The 17,831-nt window shown below is 44.5% G+C and overlaps 1 protein-coding gene across 1 annotated transcript in view; it reads right to left on the reverse strand.

The window, feature by feature from the left end:
* gucy1a2 (guanylate cyclase 1, soluble, alpha 2) overlaps positions 1-17,831 on the reverse strand; it is a gene marked incomplete at both ends in the record, with an annotated part of 36,273 nt that overhangs the window by 3,470 nt on the left and 14,972 nt on the right. The window contains 3 exons of the mRNA XM_079733476.1: positions 1,223-1,366; positions 2,140-2,412; positions 4,214-4,426. Coding sequence (XP_079589602.1) covers positions 1,223-1,366; positions 2,140-2,412; positions 4,214-4,426 — 630 coding nt within the window. The remainder of the gene's footprint in view (positions 1-1,222; positions 1,367-2,139; positions 2,413-4,213; positions 4,427-17,831) is intronic.

Raw genomic sequence — 17,831 nt, forward strand, 5'->3', positions numbered from 1 at the left:
ACACACTACCCATTGACAAAGGTGAGGGTTGGAGGATGGATCCACCCATATTGTGCTTCAAACATCTTGTGGGACCAAAGACATGAGCTCCCTAGCGACTAGCGGTGCGACGATGGCACTTCCACGCGAGGGATAATCACACAAGACGCACATGGTCATTTCAGTTTGAAGACATTTGCTTGCGAACAAAATAGCTTGTTGAAAGAGGATAGATTTCTTCAGATTGGTGTTTTTCTAAAGACTGGATATTGGGTAATATTTCACACTATTAGATCGCCAATGTTGATATTCAACAAGGTTTGGTTCCTAATATTAATGATATCGTGTGGCACTTGATACTTGATACACCTGGTTGGACAATGTTTCACACAATGGGTGAAACATTGTCTAACAATGTTTAAGAAAGACTAATCTGAAATAAATCAGCTCTCAATGTGCTAATGAGATTAGGAAGCAAAAAAGGGGGGATATTGAACGAAAAAAAATATTGAATCATCTGGGATATAATTGTGTGTTGAGTCTGCCTGAAACAAACCAAACATCTATCAAATGGATCAAAAAATACAGCTGCATATAAACCCATACCCTTCAAACACACCTTCTTACATCTTTATCTTATAAAGATTGATCGATATACAATATTTACATTAACATATAGTTCTTAGTTCTGATCCTAAAAGCTTAAAATCATTAATAGCACGTCATCACGTAGAAAGCAAAGCCTTTTAGCCAACAATGTGTTCTCTTGTCCCCATGGCGACCACACACATTGCAGTTGTTTGTTTCTCTCTCTCGCCTTGACCACCATATGAACGCATGGCAGATGCAGAATACACAAACACAGAAACCTGAAACATGGCTTCCTCAAAGAGTGGAACACAAAGCATGTATGGATTATGTTTTGTTGAATTAGCAAAACATATAACTGTCAAATTTGTGTTTGTACTACCCTGACAGACGTACTATTTGAAATACACACAATAGATGTCCTCATTCCCAAATAGGTCTAAATCACTGCTGAAAGGCTCTTGATGTTTCAACGATAAAAAAAATTCACATCGCTGCCGATACAGCAAAGAATCACACGGTTTCTGTCCTACCAAACTATCGTTGCCCTCCCGAAAGAAAAGCACACCAACAGTCAGCAGAACGTAAATAATCCCATTGTGCTATTTTCCAGCGTCCTTTTGCCTTCATCCTCACTTGACCAAACAGGACTCACCTTGATGGGCTTGCCGTCAGGGGTGAGTACTTCCTCTGAAAGCTCCATCATCTTCAGAGCCATCTGCGCGATTGGCTTAGCATGGCTGTCAATCTTCTTATGTAGTCCTCCTGCCACACAGTAGGCATCACCTATGGTCTCAATCTGGACATTGATAAGGCGGGACAAAGAAGAACATAGGGATGAGAAAAATGTACCTATGGGTTTGGAGTGAGAATTTATGCATATAATGAATGTTTAAATCATACCTTATAAAAATACCGACAAAGATGCTTTCAATATTCACCGGTTTAAAGACACATTTTTAAACAACAAAGAGGAAAGAGGGGAAAAAAGAAAAGAAAGAGCGAGGTGTGTGCTTGTGTGTGTGTTGTGTGTGTGTGTGTGTGTGTGTGTGTGTGTGTGTGTGTGTGTGTGTGTGTGTATTTGAGAGAGAGAGAGAGAGAGAGAGAGAGAGAGAGAGAGACAACTGGGAGAAAAGGTGCACTAATTCACCTCCGGTTCAGTTATTTAGACAGCATAACCATGACAACGGGCGTCATATGGGTCGTTCTCTTCCATTTCTCATGCACACAGTGAAATCCCTGACCATTTAGCACGGCGTGCAAGTTCACTGCTATCGCTCTCTCTCCACACCAGATCTCCCTTCAACCAAGGGAGACTAAAACCAAACATTGATTTATAGATGCATAGATAAAGAAAGAGAAAAGAGAAAGAGAAAGAAGAAAGAGAAGAAAAAGAAAGAAAGAAATATAAAGGACATATAGATCGACGGCTCGATAGATGGGTGCTTCAGTCTACCTCAAAACACAATGGACGGAATACTTAAAGCACTCACAAAAAGCACAAAAAACGACAGACACAGAAAGACAAGAGGGCCATGTGAGCCCACGCCCCTCCCCCTGGTGTCCACTGACCTTGTACACGTCCAGGATGCCGCACTGGTAGTCGAAGCGCGTGTACAGCTCGTTGAGCATGGAGATGACCTGCATGGGCGTGCACTGCGCACACACGGCCGTGAAGCCCACGATGTCCGAGAACAGCATGGTTACGTCCTCAAACTTGCGCGCCGGCACGGGCTGGCCCTGCCACAGCCGCTGGGCCACGTCGCCCGGGAAGATAGAGTAGAGGAGGTCCACTGTCCGCCGCTTCTCCTCCTCCAGGGCCTGGTGGGTCTTCTCCAGCGTCGCCTGGAGGTGGGGGGAGGTGGGGGGGAGGGGGGAAGAGCAAGGCGGGAGGGTTAGTCGCGATGGTTGGGTTTAAGCTTCGGGACAGGGCGGATGAGGAAGGGCAGGATAGTCCAGGTGTTACGGTGTTTTCTCCCAGCGCGAAAAGTTTGGAGTCGTAATCCCAGTAGAACTGGAGTCTAACTGTGATCATCGTTGAACAAGATGCCGGAAGCCGACCTGCTCATTAGTGGACGTGTGTTTAAAAAGATGCACTCGTGTCAGTTTGGATTAGAGCATTGGATAAATGACTAAATCATATGTAGCAGCCTAAACATATTGAAAGCTTTAGCACCTTTACATTTTGCAATATAAAGGGAATGTACATTAGCCTTTACAAAAAGGTTGTAGCCAGGTGGTTTGTGGATATTCCCTCCTCCTGGTTTAAACTTGAACTTGACAATGTTTAACTGTAAATGAGATTGAGAAGGACATTGCTATTAGTTACTGAAAATGTCCTAGCCGCTGAATCAAGTCATTTCTGAACAAGACATACTGACCTTTCTGAAAGCTCATTGGAAGCGGATGAGAGAGATTTCATAGCATTGTCTGTAAAAACACGCAATATTTGTTTGTATGTTGTTTTCCGTATTCACATCAAGGCACCGGAGGCAAATGTGAATGAGATATTTATAATGTATTTTATTGATATAACAGGTTAGATTTTAAAGAAATAAATATGCTGACATTGTGGATAAGCTGCTCTTTATTTAATGGGGTAAAATGCTAGGAATGCGCTCCTCTATGTCCTAGCTTGAAGCAACAACAACAACAACAGCCACATCCGCAAAATATACGTTATATTCCTTGTCCTTTCTATGGCTCAATAGCTGCCCCAGCAGAAGAGCTATAGCCTCGGACAGCTCTTCTCAGGCATCAAATCGCCATTATGTGGGACAAGACCTTTGGTTCCACTGCACTGTAAACAATGAGTGTTTCTGGCAGACAGCTGATTCACTGCGGGTCTGTGCACACAGTAAATGTCACTGACTAATTCCCACCATGGTGGAGAAAACTAAACGCAAAAAAGGATCGTATCCAGCAGAACGACAGGCAGACAGGCAGACAGACCAGCCGACAGGCAGATCAACCAGATATCCAATAGACAGACCGACAGGACCACATGCAGGCAGACAGGCTGACAGAGTGTGTGATCCTTTCAAAAACGTATTTTTGTGCATTTTCTAAAACCACTAACACACCCCATGGCTGGCATACTCTCTACATCTCTGTCATCCTTATTACCATGGGTAACAAATACCTGGATATTAACTGGATTTCGGATACATACATTACACATTAAAAGTATTAAATAACAACTGTACTATGCTGTACATATAAAACAATGCCATTGCTAAAATGTAAAAGTTCTGTCAACATTTGACGACTCCTAAAGGCACCAAACCGAGAGAGGAAGGCGGAGTGAGGGAGACAACAGACAAAAATAAAATAAAAAAAGAGAGGCTTCTAAAGGGTTGTCACTGTCACCATAACAAAGTAGCCGACAGTAACTCTGATTTTTGTTTAGGAATAACAGCATGTTAACATACTCGGGGGGTCAGACACGATTGCAGGCAGTCCAGCTGCTGAAAACACCCGCTCTGATGGGACCCAACACAACCTCCTTTTGATCGATAAAAATATCACTTGATCAACAAAATTCTTACTAGCAACCTTCCGGTTACCAGCCAACTCGCTCTACCTCCTGAGCCTCATGCCGCCCCTACCACACTCATCACCCAGATTAACTCTCTGGGACCCTTACCTTGAGCTTGTCCATCCTCTTCTTGAGGCCGTCCTGGGCCTTGGCCTGCTCCCCCACCAGGATGACGTCCCGCGTGGCGTCGTGGATGGGGATGTCTGACAGGTGGAGCCCCCGGCCCATCAGCTCCTCCAGCTTGTCCACCCGCGGCGAGCCCAGGAACATCAGGGAGCAGGACTCAGGCAGGTGGATCATCTGGCCCTTCAGCTCCATCACCTAGGGCAGCACCACCACCACATGGACAGGGAGGGGGCAAGAAGGGTTGAGGGCTTATTCTTATCTTCCTATTTAAGCGACTACTTTTTTTTTTACATGATGATTACTACTAATTTTTTACATGCATAAATCGCTTTCAATTGCCAATATACGAAGCGGTTGTAATTTGTCTCGAAAAAAGAAGACCTTCTGCGAATCTCCCTGCTGCGTGGAACGGCCTGTGGGCAGATTTATATTTTATTTGAACCAGGCCAGTTCTGCTGGGAAAAGGGAAGGAAGTGACGTTTAAGCGGGTATAATGGTATTAATGTCTGTTCATACATTTCTTATTAATTTGTACTTATATTTATGATTATGCCTAACATGAGTTACTTCTCCAGGGCTCTGGATGTATCAGCACGAGCAGGCTTTAGTTCTTTCACCTGCCACTGGGGCCAGTAATGAGGAAATGCACGGATTTCTGGATTTTCACAAAGAATTGAATACAATTTCAAGAACACTAACTTATTCTTAATTTCCTGTGTTTTTCTTAGATTTCCATAGAGACATTTAGTTTTTGTTTTTTTTCCAAGAAGCATGTCGTAGTGACAGGGCAAAAGGAGACTTTTGAGAGTAAGAGAGTGAGACAGAGATAGAGATTGATAGAAAGAGAACTTTATAATTGCACAAGACAAAAAAACACATACATTGTAAACATATTTACAATGTATTCATCCTTCACAGAATACCTAGCTTGACCTAGTGTAATTGTGTTGAGTCCCTATATTGTTAATATCTCATAAATTATGAAATTTGTTATGTATTCTTATTATCTGAGAAAAGCAGAGAAAGAGTTTGCCCTTGGCAAAGTCACAGCTTGAAGACCCACTGAGGGGTGAGGGGTGTGGGGGAGGAGATGACAGAAACCAAAGCTGTCTTCTTGCTAGCAGAAAGCAAAGCGCGATGGCTGAACATGCAACGCCGGAGACGTGCAAGCCTACATTTCCTACAGAGTGAAATATTGTGGTCAATTAGTAGTTCGGGCTCCCCCCTAACACCGTCACCACCCCCACCACCATCACCACCACCACCACCACCACCACCACCCTATAGGATGGAACCCCAACCAACCCGACAAAAAGGTTTGTTATGTGAATTGAATATACAATATTTAACTCTCAGTGAGGTTATATGTCTCTCTCTCTCTCTCCCGCTCTTTCTCCCTGCCTCTCACTCGCTCTCTCTCTCTCTCTCCCTCCCTCCATCTCTCTCCCTCACTCTCCCTTCTACTCTCTCTCTCTCTCTCTCTCTCCCTCCCTGCCTCTCTCTCCCTCTCCTCCCTCTCTCTTTCCCTTGCTCTCCCTCCCCCCCTCTCTCTCTCTCTCTCTCTCTCTCTCTCTCTCTCTCCCTCCCTCTCCCCTCTCTCTCTCTGTCTCTCTTCCCAGTATAGTGTCAGATAGATTATTCCACCAGCGAGCACACTGCAGCCAGTTTTATTTATAGCTCCTCAACGCTCTCCTAGGTCTGCATAATAGATACACACTCTACATTCACACACTTTCACGTATACCACCTCACACACACACACACACACACACACACACACACACACACACACACACTCTACATTCACACACTTTCACGTATACCACCTCACACACACACACACACACACACACACACACACACACACACTCTCTACATTTACACAATTTCACTGATACCACCTCACACATACACACACACACATACAGACACAAATTCTACAATCACACACTTTCACTTATACCACTCACACAAACACACACTCATACACACACACTCACACAGACATATACAGACACACACTCTACATTCACACACTTTAACTCACACCAACTCGCTCGCACACACACATGCACTGTAAACCATACACACACATTAACAGTACATACACATGTATACATATTTATACGCACATCAAAAAACCTTACTCTCATAAAACATAAATGGGAAAGAATAAAAAATACCATACAACACAACCCTGGCTATTTTTATTCTCATTTGCCCTTATGTCAAATACAGGATGGAAGTGCAGCCTCCCCGACTAGACCCTCAAGGGTGGGGTCACACACACACACACACACACACACACACACTGGGTGTCCCAGCATAATTGACCGAACACACAGCAACTCAACACTCAACACACAGCAAGATTTACATACAGTTACACAAAAGTACATAATTTGGGGTGCCTGTGGGAGTCTATTAATGATCATGTATGCACACGCAATCACTCCCTCGTACAGTGCACAGACACACACACACACACACACACACACACACACACACAAACACACACACACACACACACACACACACACACACACACACACACACACACACCGAAAAATATGAATACATGCATACAGTATGTATCTATATATATATGCATACAGTAGGCGGTAGCCAGCAGCTGTTTCCTTAGCCTGTGTCTGGTCAGGTGGGAGGGGTATGTGCATGACATACACATGACACTATCATCTCCATGGAGACAATGAAGTTTAAAATGCTTGGCCATGGCCCAGAATGCCACACTTTGATTGCTTGCCTGCACTTTCTGCAATACATTTATCTCTTTTTTCTATCTATTTCTACTCTATCCATGGATCTGTTTTTACCTTTCAGGCTCTTTTAAACATGTACTGTCACACACACACACACACACACACACACACACACACACACACACACACACACACACACACACACACACACACACACACACAAACACAGACACACGCACGCAGGCTACCTCTGCACATCTCCTTCTCCTTCATGTCCTCGCCATTCTCTCTCTCTCTCTCTCTCTCTCTCTCTCCCTCTCTCACGCTCTATCTCTCTGCCTCTGAGCCTTTTTCAAACACATTGAAGCAGAGATCAGCAGACCTACACACACACACACACACACACACACACACACACACACACACACACACACACACACACACACACACACACACCCCTAGAGGCTGTTGTGTTGGCCTAGTTGTAGGTCTCTGTTTTAACTCACCACTCTCCTTTTGCCCCCTCCTCATCACAGCAGAGAGAGAGAGAGAGAGAGAGAGAGAGAGAGAGAGGATAGAGAGAAAAAAAGGGAGGAGAGAGAAAGAGCGGGAGGGAGATGGAGAGAGAGAGAGAGAGAGAGAGAGAGAGAGAGAGAGAGAGAGAGAGAGAGAGAGTGATACAGTGGAGAGAGATGTGTGGGATGTTGGAAGGAAACATCAGGGAAGGCAATGTAGGGGGGGATGGGAGGGGAGCCGACAGAAGAAAAACAGCAGGGAAGAGGAAGAAGATGGAAAAAAGAGACAGAAGGCATGGGGAGGAGGACGACACAGGATGTGTGAACGTTATGAGTCCTATGTAGATCTGTCGGAAACAATATGGTAAACAATTGGGTCGGCCCATGTCTCAGAAGGTTATTCAAGGTTTCTACAACTAGCTCTGCAAGTATCGTTAACAAATGAACAGTCCTTATTGACCGAGCGGCCATCGCGGTTCTCTAGGCTCTCTGGTTGTGGGAACTGAATTTGAAATCGATTTCGAATCCTTTAGGGTAAAACCAAGTTTTAGGAGACTGCCGTTGTGTATAGAAGTATATTGGGAAGGAAGGAACTTTGTTTTTAGATGAAGGACATGATGGATGACATGATCAAATGAAAACATTAAGATTGAAAAGATTTATGCAATGTATTCTATGTTAATATGAATATGCAGATGATAAACACATCTTAAATCAACTCAAGCACCTCTCTTGGGCATGAGATCAGAACTGAGTGGGCTGTTGTGTGTTTGTGTGTAGGTGTTGGCGTGTGCCAATTCATTGTTCAGCTCTAACTGACAAACGGCATGTGTTACCTGTGCAGTCTGGTACAAACTGGTACAAACACACTGATCGTGAACAATTATGACTAACCTGATGCACGCATAGTATAGTGTTTCATAGATGAAAACACACACAACAACAGAGTTGTAAGGTAGCGACGGTTGGCAATGAGAAATAAAAGGGGAGGAAGAGAATGGAAGATGTTGGATTAAGAATGAGGAGGCAAGGAAGAGAGAAAGAGAGAGAGAGAGAGAGAGAGAGAGAGAGAGAGAGAGAGAGAGAGAGAGAGAGAGAGATATTTGGAGAGCAGAGCCAACACCTAGCCTGTTATGTGTAGAGTCCAGGCAGAGTCAACAGAGTGTTTTGTACATGAGCAAGCATCAGCTACATCACAGGGTCTTACACACACACACACACACACACACACACACACACACACACACACACACACACACACACACACACACATAGACACACTCACACTCTCTCTTTCTCTCCCTCTCTTCTTCTCTTCTCACACACAAACACACAAACACACCCACGCACACTCTCTCTCTCCCTCTCTCTCTCTCACACACACACACACACACACTAACAGACACATACACACACACACAGTTACAAAAAAAACACAAGAATGAGTCAGCAAGGCTTTTTTCTAGCTATTGTTTGTTCCTCTGACATGGGCCTTGAAACGACGGGCACACATTAACACATGAAACAGGTAAATAAAATGAGTTACAGTGGTGGGGTTAATGGTTGACCTGGAGCTAGGAAATAAACTTTGTGTAGACTTTAACGGCAAGGACTGGATGAATGGCCTGATCGAGGCCAAATATAGGATTATATTATATTATTTGTTATTATCGCGAAAAAAGCACCTTGCAAAATCAACACTGAAATTACTCTGATTAATTCAACAAAGCGAGAGATAATATTTGTTCTCAATACTTTAACTTTCGTATCATGAAAGCTTTAGAGCTTAGATACTATGGGACAAATATGGGATGCTAAGGTAATGTGTGTAGTTGCCGTTTTGTATTTCAACAAAAAGGGACTCATAGAGATGATTTGAACAGGAATAGATCCAAAGTGGCACTCATGGTGCATATATATATATATATTTATATGCGCCATATATATATATGCATATAAATATATATATTTGTGCTTTAACATAAACATATGGTACATATCCAAACCCCTTCATCCTTCATGGCCCAGGAGGCCATTTGTCCAGTTGAAAAAACACAAGCAGCAGAGTGAGCTCATCTCTTGATTTTACGAGGCGTTCAGCCAGACCTTCAGACAAACACGTTTTACCTGTCCAACTCTGATCCATCCCTCATTGGTTAGGCAAATCTCAATTAATAACTTTACATGTTGCTATAAGCAGCTATTGTTAGAGCCCAGTGAACAATGTTGGTCTTCATCCCTTGTCTTTGTCACATAGGTTATGCAAATGTCCTTATACACAGTGCTACATGCTTAGGTTTCGACTCATTGTGTGTTGGACTATGACAAAACAGATGATGTTAGCACGCTCAATTCAGACACTGGCAAAAGACTTAGCAGCTGTGACCACAGGGAAGATGCCTAGTAGCTAGAAGTACTAAACAGATGATTAAACAAATCAGTGGTCTGGGCCCCTGTTGCTTGCCACATTAAACTCCTGATAGCTTCTCCAGAACGGCCCTTAACATACCACCCAGGCTCCATATGAATCACAATTAACTTAGCTGAACATCCAGAGAGAGCGAATATATCGAAAGGTTGTAAAGAAAGGTTACCTTCTTCACAACCTGTTACGAGATTCTACTAACAGGTTGAATGGATGGAGGGACGTGGGACAGTGTATTAAGAATAGTGATGCACAAATTGATCAGGCCTGATCAATATTTGCAGATATATATACGCCCTAAACAAGTGATCAGTGATCAACCATTTAACAAGCAGATTGCAGAAGCTGATCACATGATTCAAAGACGATTGTGCACAAGACACCCCGTCATTAGGTTCAGTCACTGAGACAGTAATGTTATCCTGCTTCAACATAAATTAACCATAGAAATTGCTTTTTGTTGATGTAGGTTAATGGAAGCAATAACCAGTATATCACTGGTCTTCATTCTCCCAGTGTTTTTTAAGTTTTTATGTAGGTTTACACTTTAATGAAAGACGACGGAGAGTTATTTTCAATATAATTATGTCTCTAAACGGCGTAAAAGAAGCGTTACATATAGCCAATTGATTTCAGTCATATTACTTTAATCTCAACATAGTTCCTACAATGTGAAGCAATGGCTTTGTCGAGACCTATACTTAGTGGCAGCGCTGTCTGCTCTAGCTGAGAGCAGACAGGTCTAAGCTCGTGAGTGAAGCCTCAGTCAGTACTCCATTCATGGGCACGGATTTCACAAAGAGGAAACACGCTTACGCTTCTTTTGCATATTTTGCATTTATGTTGTTTCGTATTTTAATTCAATTTCTTCGTCCCTATGAACCAACTTGTTTCTCAGTGAATAAATCTCAATGAAGATTGAAAATAACCATAAACTACTGGGTTGACTACAATCATGACACACTAGACCTGCAGCCTTTATAGTGATACCATATACGAACGCGGTTGCATATCTGGATTACGAATGGGCATTTGATTAAATTGTCTTAGTCGATCGTCGGGAGAATTAACGATAAATTTTAGATTAATCATTAATATTTTTTATATTAAAATTAACTATATGCTATATTCAAAATGCAATGAAAATACAAAACACAGCGTGTTTTGCTCATTGAGATCTTTGTCATTAGATGAACAACTCTTGTGGCAGGTAAACCGGATCCGTTCAATGGTTACACTTGATATGCGCTCCCGTGCTCTAAAGCAACGGAGCCTGCAGCTAGAAGCCGGTGCTCATAAACACAACTGTCCCTTGTTTTTTCCCAAAATAATAATAATAATAATAATAATAATAATAATAATAATAATAATATAAAAAAAAAAATCATGTTATAACTTAACCAAAAATATATCATACTTAGTTCGGACAGGTTTTGCCAAATGTCACTCAAAACTATCAAAAAAGGCAGAGAAAGAGGGTGATTGTTAGCCTACCTTACAATGAATTAACAAAGCTTCACTCTGGGGGACCAACGTTGCCGTGATGCACAGGTACCTCCGTACTAACTTGGCAAGCCGGGGGAACCGTATTCCATTGGGAGTAGGGTTGGAATCCAGGGGTTCTGAAGGTCTGCTTCGATGCCAGACTCGCACTAGCCGCGTTCATATGGACACTGATTAGAAGTGGAAGAACAGCTCAATCGGAATAGAAAGAGTGTCCGGTTGCTAAGCAACGTCAACATCTTTGGCAGACTATTTCTCTGCTGAACAACACTACGAATTGTAATTGTAGAAAGACACACCGTGTGAAAATATTTAGTTAGTTAACGCACTTAGTGCGTTAGAGTTAGTGTGTGTTGGCCTCACTCATTCAAATAAACAGTTATCCCAATGATTCCTTCTCCTTTGTCAGTGATATTTATTTATTTATTCAACGTCGGCTCCACATAATACAAATAACTCTCAGTAAATGCACAGGAAGATGTTATCGCCTGCTGGGCGCTTGCTGCCTGTCGCACCTCCTCCGGTGCCCATGGGTCAGCTGCAGGGTCATCAGCCAGAAACCACCATTCACCAACGTTTCGCTCCTTTAATTCTGGAATGCCTCCTGGTGGCGGAGCAGTGACAGGGACGTCTCCCTGTCACCCTGCTGTTGTCTGGGGTTAGATGTTCTTTCCCTAACAACTATCCTTCCTCCTCAGCCAGAGCAAAAAGCTCCCTTTCTCAGCCTCCTCTGCCAGGTCCTTTGTTGCCCTCTTTAGCCTCCCTCCGGTCACTCCTGCATCCCTCAAGAGGCATATGGTTGACAACCCCAGAAACCCTCGGCATCCAACCTCCCCTGGGTAGATGGTAGCCTTCCAGCCAGCCTCCTGGCACTCAGCAGCCAGCTCTGAGTACTTGGCCTTCTTTCGTTCGAAGGCGGCCTCAATCCCTCCCTCCTGTGGTACCGTGAGCTCGATGAGGTGCACAGATCTTGCCTTGGTTGACCACACAACTATGTCTGGTCGGAGAGATGTGGTGGTGATCTCTGTGGGGAACCGGAGCTGCCTGTCGAGGTCAACCCTCATGTTCCACTCCTGGTCGGGGGAGAAGGGGCTTGATGTTTCTGTTAGCCTGGTATTTCTCCTTACCCCTCCTTCTGAGACAAAGCTGGTGTGGTCCTCTGTTGGTTCTTTGTTACCCTGTCGACACACCTCCAGCACTTCGGCTAGCTTTCTCAGGACTTGGTCGTGGCGCCATCTGTAGCGCCCCTGTGAAAGCGCGATCTTGCAGCCTGATAAGATGTGCATGAGGCGTGCGTTGGGGGCATTGCAGAGTGAGCAGCATTCTTCGTTCCCAAACCACTGGTGAAGGTTCCGAGGACAGGGTAGCGTGTCGTAGGTTGAGCGAATGAGGAAGCTGAGTCTTGCCTGTGGAATCTTCCGCAGGTCTGACCAACTGATTTTCTGGTTAACAACTCCCCCCCAGGTTGTCCAGCTTCCTTGTCGGCCCTGCGACACAGCCTTGATCTTGTAGCGATCTTCCTCCATCCTCGTCACCTCTGCCACCACCATCTCCTTCCTCTCCTTACGGTTGGCCTTTGACCAGAAGCGTGGCGCCTCTCCCCATCCTAGCCCTGCTCTTCCTGCCTGGACTCAGCAACAGCTTGGTCAACCTCAGATTGGGCATTCCACTTGCGGCCAGTTGGAACCTTGGCATTTGCGTTCCTTACCGATTTGCGTTCCTTGTAGACTCCCTTATCTCTGGAACCAGTCTGGTCTTCTCCTGCATGTAGCCCAAAGTTATGGACTGCAATGGCAGCTGAAGTGTGTTCCTCCCGAAGAGACCGGTTTCAGATAGGCACCTTGGCAGCCCCAACCACTTTCGGATGAATGAATTGGCTTTTCCATCATCTTACTGGCGGTCGATGAGGGGATCTCACTCATTTTCAGGGGCCACATTACCCTCCTGTAGAGTGTAAACTGGAAGCACCAGCCCTTATACTTCCCAGGGAGTTGGCTTTGGTCGATCCTTGTCAGGCCGTCAGAGAGCTGCTTCATGACAGTTTTCCCCATCTGTTTATCAGAAAGCTCTGCAGTGTACTCTCCTCCAACAAAAAGATGGTGCTGTCATTTCTGACTCCTCTTCTGAGTGACAGGCTACGAGATTTGGAGGGCTTGATCTTCATTCTTGCCCACCACTTCAACTCATCCATCCTTTTCAGCAGTCTCGATGTGCATGCTGCTGTCTGAAGGAGGCTGGTGGCATCATCCATGTAGCTCCTCAGTGGGGGTAGCCTCTGACCAGTTGGTAGTTTGATCCCTCCAACCATTTGTCTTGCTCCGATGAGGATTATTTCAAAGACTGCTACAAATAGTATTGGAGAAAGGGAACACCCCATAGTGATTCCTACTTCGAGCTGCTGCCACCCGGTAGTGAAATCCTGGAGGGAAAAACACATCTGCAGATTGCTGAAGTACTGTGCTACCAAGTTCTTGATGCATGAGGAAAAATTCCATGGCGTTGTTGATCAGCTGATGTGGGACTGATCCATATGCGTTGGCAAGGTCGAGCAAGACGACATGCAGGTCGATCTTCTCCCACTTGGCCTTCTGGATCTGGTCCCAGATCATCGTGGAGTGCTCTACACATCCTGGGAAACCTGGGACTACTGCCTTGGTGTCGATGTAGCCGTTTTCAAGCACATAGTTGGTCATCCTTCGGGCTAGCACTGAGAAGTAAATCTTTCCTTCTACATTCAGCAGGGCGATGTTTCGGAATTGGCCAATATCTCTGGAATTTGTTTCCTTGGGAATGAAGACTGCTACCGCTCTTTGCCACTCGGATGGAATGAGTTGCTTTTTCCAGGCAGTTCTCATTAGGTACCATAGCAGCTCTAGTACCTTGGGGCAATTCTTATAGAACTGCCCCGAACTGCTGAAGAGGACCTTGCCTTCTTCACGACTTGCCTGACTTCACTGAGCTTGGGGGGCATAATATTGAACTCAGCTGTCGGCAGTGCAGGCCGAGGCATTTATCCTGGTGTTCCTAAGGGGATGCTCCTTTGATTGATCACTGTACTGCTCTTTAACATGCTGTTCAAATTGCTCGCTGATGGTTTCAAGCTTGCCGCTCTTCTTTTCCTCCAGCAGTCTGGCGTGCCTGAAGGGATCCTTGAAGAAGCTGGCTCGCTCTTTTTGCTTCCGTTTGCTGCGTTTGTGAATGCGTTCAGCTCTGCGAAGCCCGGCTAGCCTCTTCCTGACCTCCTCCCACAGGGCTTTCAGACCCTCTTTCTCTGCGTGGGTTGCCTTCCTCCAGTTCTTGCAGAGTTGCCGGCGCCTTTGTACCAGCTTGAGGATTTCCTTTTCCCTCATTCCCTTCTCTCTCAGGGCGGTCCTCTATTTGGGGACAATTTCACCAAACCTGTTCTCCACGCAACACTCCCTCTAGGGTCTTGATCAGGTCTGTGTATAAAGTGCGCCATGCCTCTGCTTCGTTTGACTTCGGCCACTTGAGCTTGCTCCTTCTGGCTGGTTTCTTGGTCTCTGCGTTTGGCTCTGTTCTGTGTGAGGTGGTGAGGACTGGGTCTTCGTGCTCACGTTGGGGGCCAGCCTCCACCAGAGGACCTTCTTCCTCTGTGACTCTCGTGTCATATAACACTAACTAACGTTGTATGTTAAATATGGTACATCCCTAATTACAAAGGTGTGGTGATTGAACAGGTGATGAGCTGATACATTCTCAGTCATATGGGTCACAATATCTCTTCCATGCTCACATACTACACAAAGTGTGTGTATATGTGTGTTTGTGTGTGTGTGTGTGTGTGTGTGTGTGTGTTGATGTGTAAGAGTGAGGGAGACAGGGTTGGGGTTTGACCTTTTCAACAAGACCTTAGGTTTCTAGGATCTGACATGTCCAAGGGGTAGAGACGGGGGGGGGGGGGGAGAATTGGACACCACTGTGGGCAACAAGTTTTATCCTGGAAATCTGTCTCTCTCAGTCTTTCTTACTCTCTCTCTCTCTGTCTCTCTATCTCTGTCTCTCTCTCTCTCTCTCTCTCTCTCTCTCTCTCTCTGCCCCCCCTCTCTCTCTCATCCTGTCACAATAAAACAGGAAAAGGTTCTGACAGAGAAAACAGACTCACAAATAGAATTACACACACACAAACAGACACGCACATACACACACACACAAACACACACAATGGCGTACAAAGGCATACACATATACAGTCACACACAGACCACATGTGGAGCCATAACCATGGCCTGTCAGCATTTCTCACTGCCCTTTCTGGTGAAAATGTCCGATCATTCATTGGTATTTTCTCCTGCTTATTTGCGTTTTCTCTGCTCAGGTGATGCTAATTCAATTAAACACACACTGTGTATGAGATCCGATAATGCATTAAGAATGCACTGAACCAAGAGCACCATCTTCTGCAATAACCCCAGGACAAACTGGGAAACATGCAGAAACAAACCTGATTGAGGTAAATCTAGATGTCAGATGTTTTGTGTTGCGACTCCTACGGGTTTGCGCAAGGGATTCTGGGGGTTCAACTGTCATAGGGGTTTGGACCTTTGCTGGGCCCCCTGGGTTACTTTGTGGTTAGTTGTTGTAAAGTAACCCAGGGGGCCCAGAACAGTTCCATTGTTGTGTGATGTGTAGTGTGACCGCGACCATTAGTGAGAATGTTGTGTGGGTTGGCCAGGTGTGCCGTGTTTCTGTTATGTTCGGTTTGCGTTCAATGAAGGGAGCTCTCGGAGTCGTGTGGTGTAAGGGGCACGAGAGTTGCATAACCGTTTAACCTGGGCTCCCGTCTCGTCCTTACCGTGCTGCTCACCACAATATTGAGCTTTAAGGGCTAGGTCAACATTAATTATATTTCCTTTTTGTACCTTTTCTGACTCAGACAGCTTTACCCAACCATCCCCCACTGTGATCTAGTGACACACACACACACACACACACACGCATGCACACACACACACACACACACACACACACCTACATTTCAATGGATTCAATTGTGCATTCATGATGTGTTTTCAACAGAGGCAACCACGATGAGAAGGAAGGTCTTCATGAGGAGTAGGATGAGGGCACAGATAAATCAAGATAGAAAGACAGAGAAATTGAGAGAAAGAGAGGGGAGAGAGAGACAGCAGGAGAGAACGGGAGAGAAAAAAAAAAGAGATAGCATACAGATTAAAAAAAATATCTACTTAAAGTAGATATGTAAAGCTTAAGGTCACTCGCTCTCTTTGTATATGAAATATGAGGGAAGATTTCTGCATTGAATAATCATCTCTATTTCAGAGTCATCTCAGCAGATTACATAGCCAGGGATTGTTCATATTGTTTCCAAAGAAGTAGTTAGGTTTTGTACAACACACCCTTCAAATTCTGTGTGTCTGCCACACAATATTAATTATGTTATTTACAAGTAGCATTAAGATGACTCTGCTCACTTGAAGAACAGTGGGAGACTAGGGCTTATGAGATTCTTTTTTTTTTTAAGATCAGTCAGATGGTATCAATTACATGATTATTGTCACCTACCTGTGGTATTATAGTTACATGTCATTCTCATGTTAATCTGTGCTTCACCTGATGTGAAACAGATTTCCCTGAGGCCACCGACCTGTCATAACCAAAGCACACACTGAGTCTCCCTCTACCTGAGCATCACGGTGACATTTAAAAGTAATCGTAGTATGGAGCCCAAACAGGGGGATATGTTAATGTCAACCTTCTACTTTGGCTTGGAAACCTGTCTCCAGAGCAGCGAATTGTGGGATTTCACATTATTAATTGTGAGGACATTATCACATTTGCAAAATCCAATTACAGACAAACCAAAGGGCAGCAGAACCCACACTCCTTACACAGAAGAGAATGAAATCCTGCAGTTTTCTTTTAAAGTAATGTGAGTAGGTCATATTTGATTGATTTTGGGGGCACTGTGTTGTACTGTGTGTATCCTGGAAGAGACAACAAACATCAATGTCTACACATAATGATATAAAAAAAACAAGGTGGAAATTAGATCCAACTCATGTGCATCACACCCACTTGGAAGATGAGTGAGTTATCCCAGCCTGGAAACCCCTTGGTTGTAAACAAGCCTGTGTGGATAGACTTTTAACAGGAGGAACACTAACAAAAAGATCATCATCCGCTCAGAGTTTTTCCTTGAATTGCAACTGGACTGTCCTGCTCTGCTGTCTCGCACAATCCAATGTGCAAGTTTATATTAAAAATGTGCACTTTGTATTGGGAATCGTCAAGGTCTGGTTAGCAAAAGCCCTCGGATGGCTCAACTTTCTCTGCTGTCTGTACTTTTCAACCATCTTGTTATTTCGTCCTCTTCCTCCATGTGAATTCATCATCGATTTATCTGAGGGGAGGAGGATGATATCTGCTCCGACTAGCGGCCTAAACCTCCCTGG

The sequence above is a fragment of the Pollachius pollachius genome, assembly GCF_949987615.1.
Source record: "Pollachius pollachius genome assembly, chromosome: 3".
In the NCBI taxonomy this organism is placed as follows: Eukaryota; Metazoa; Chordata; class Actinopteri; order Gadiformes; family Gadidae; genus Pollachius; species Pollachius pollachius.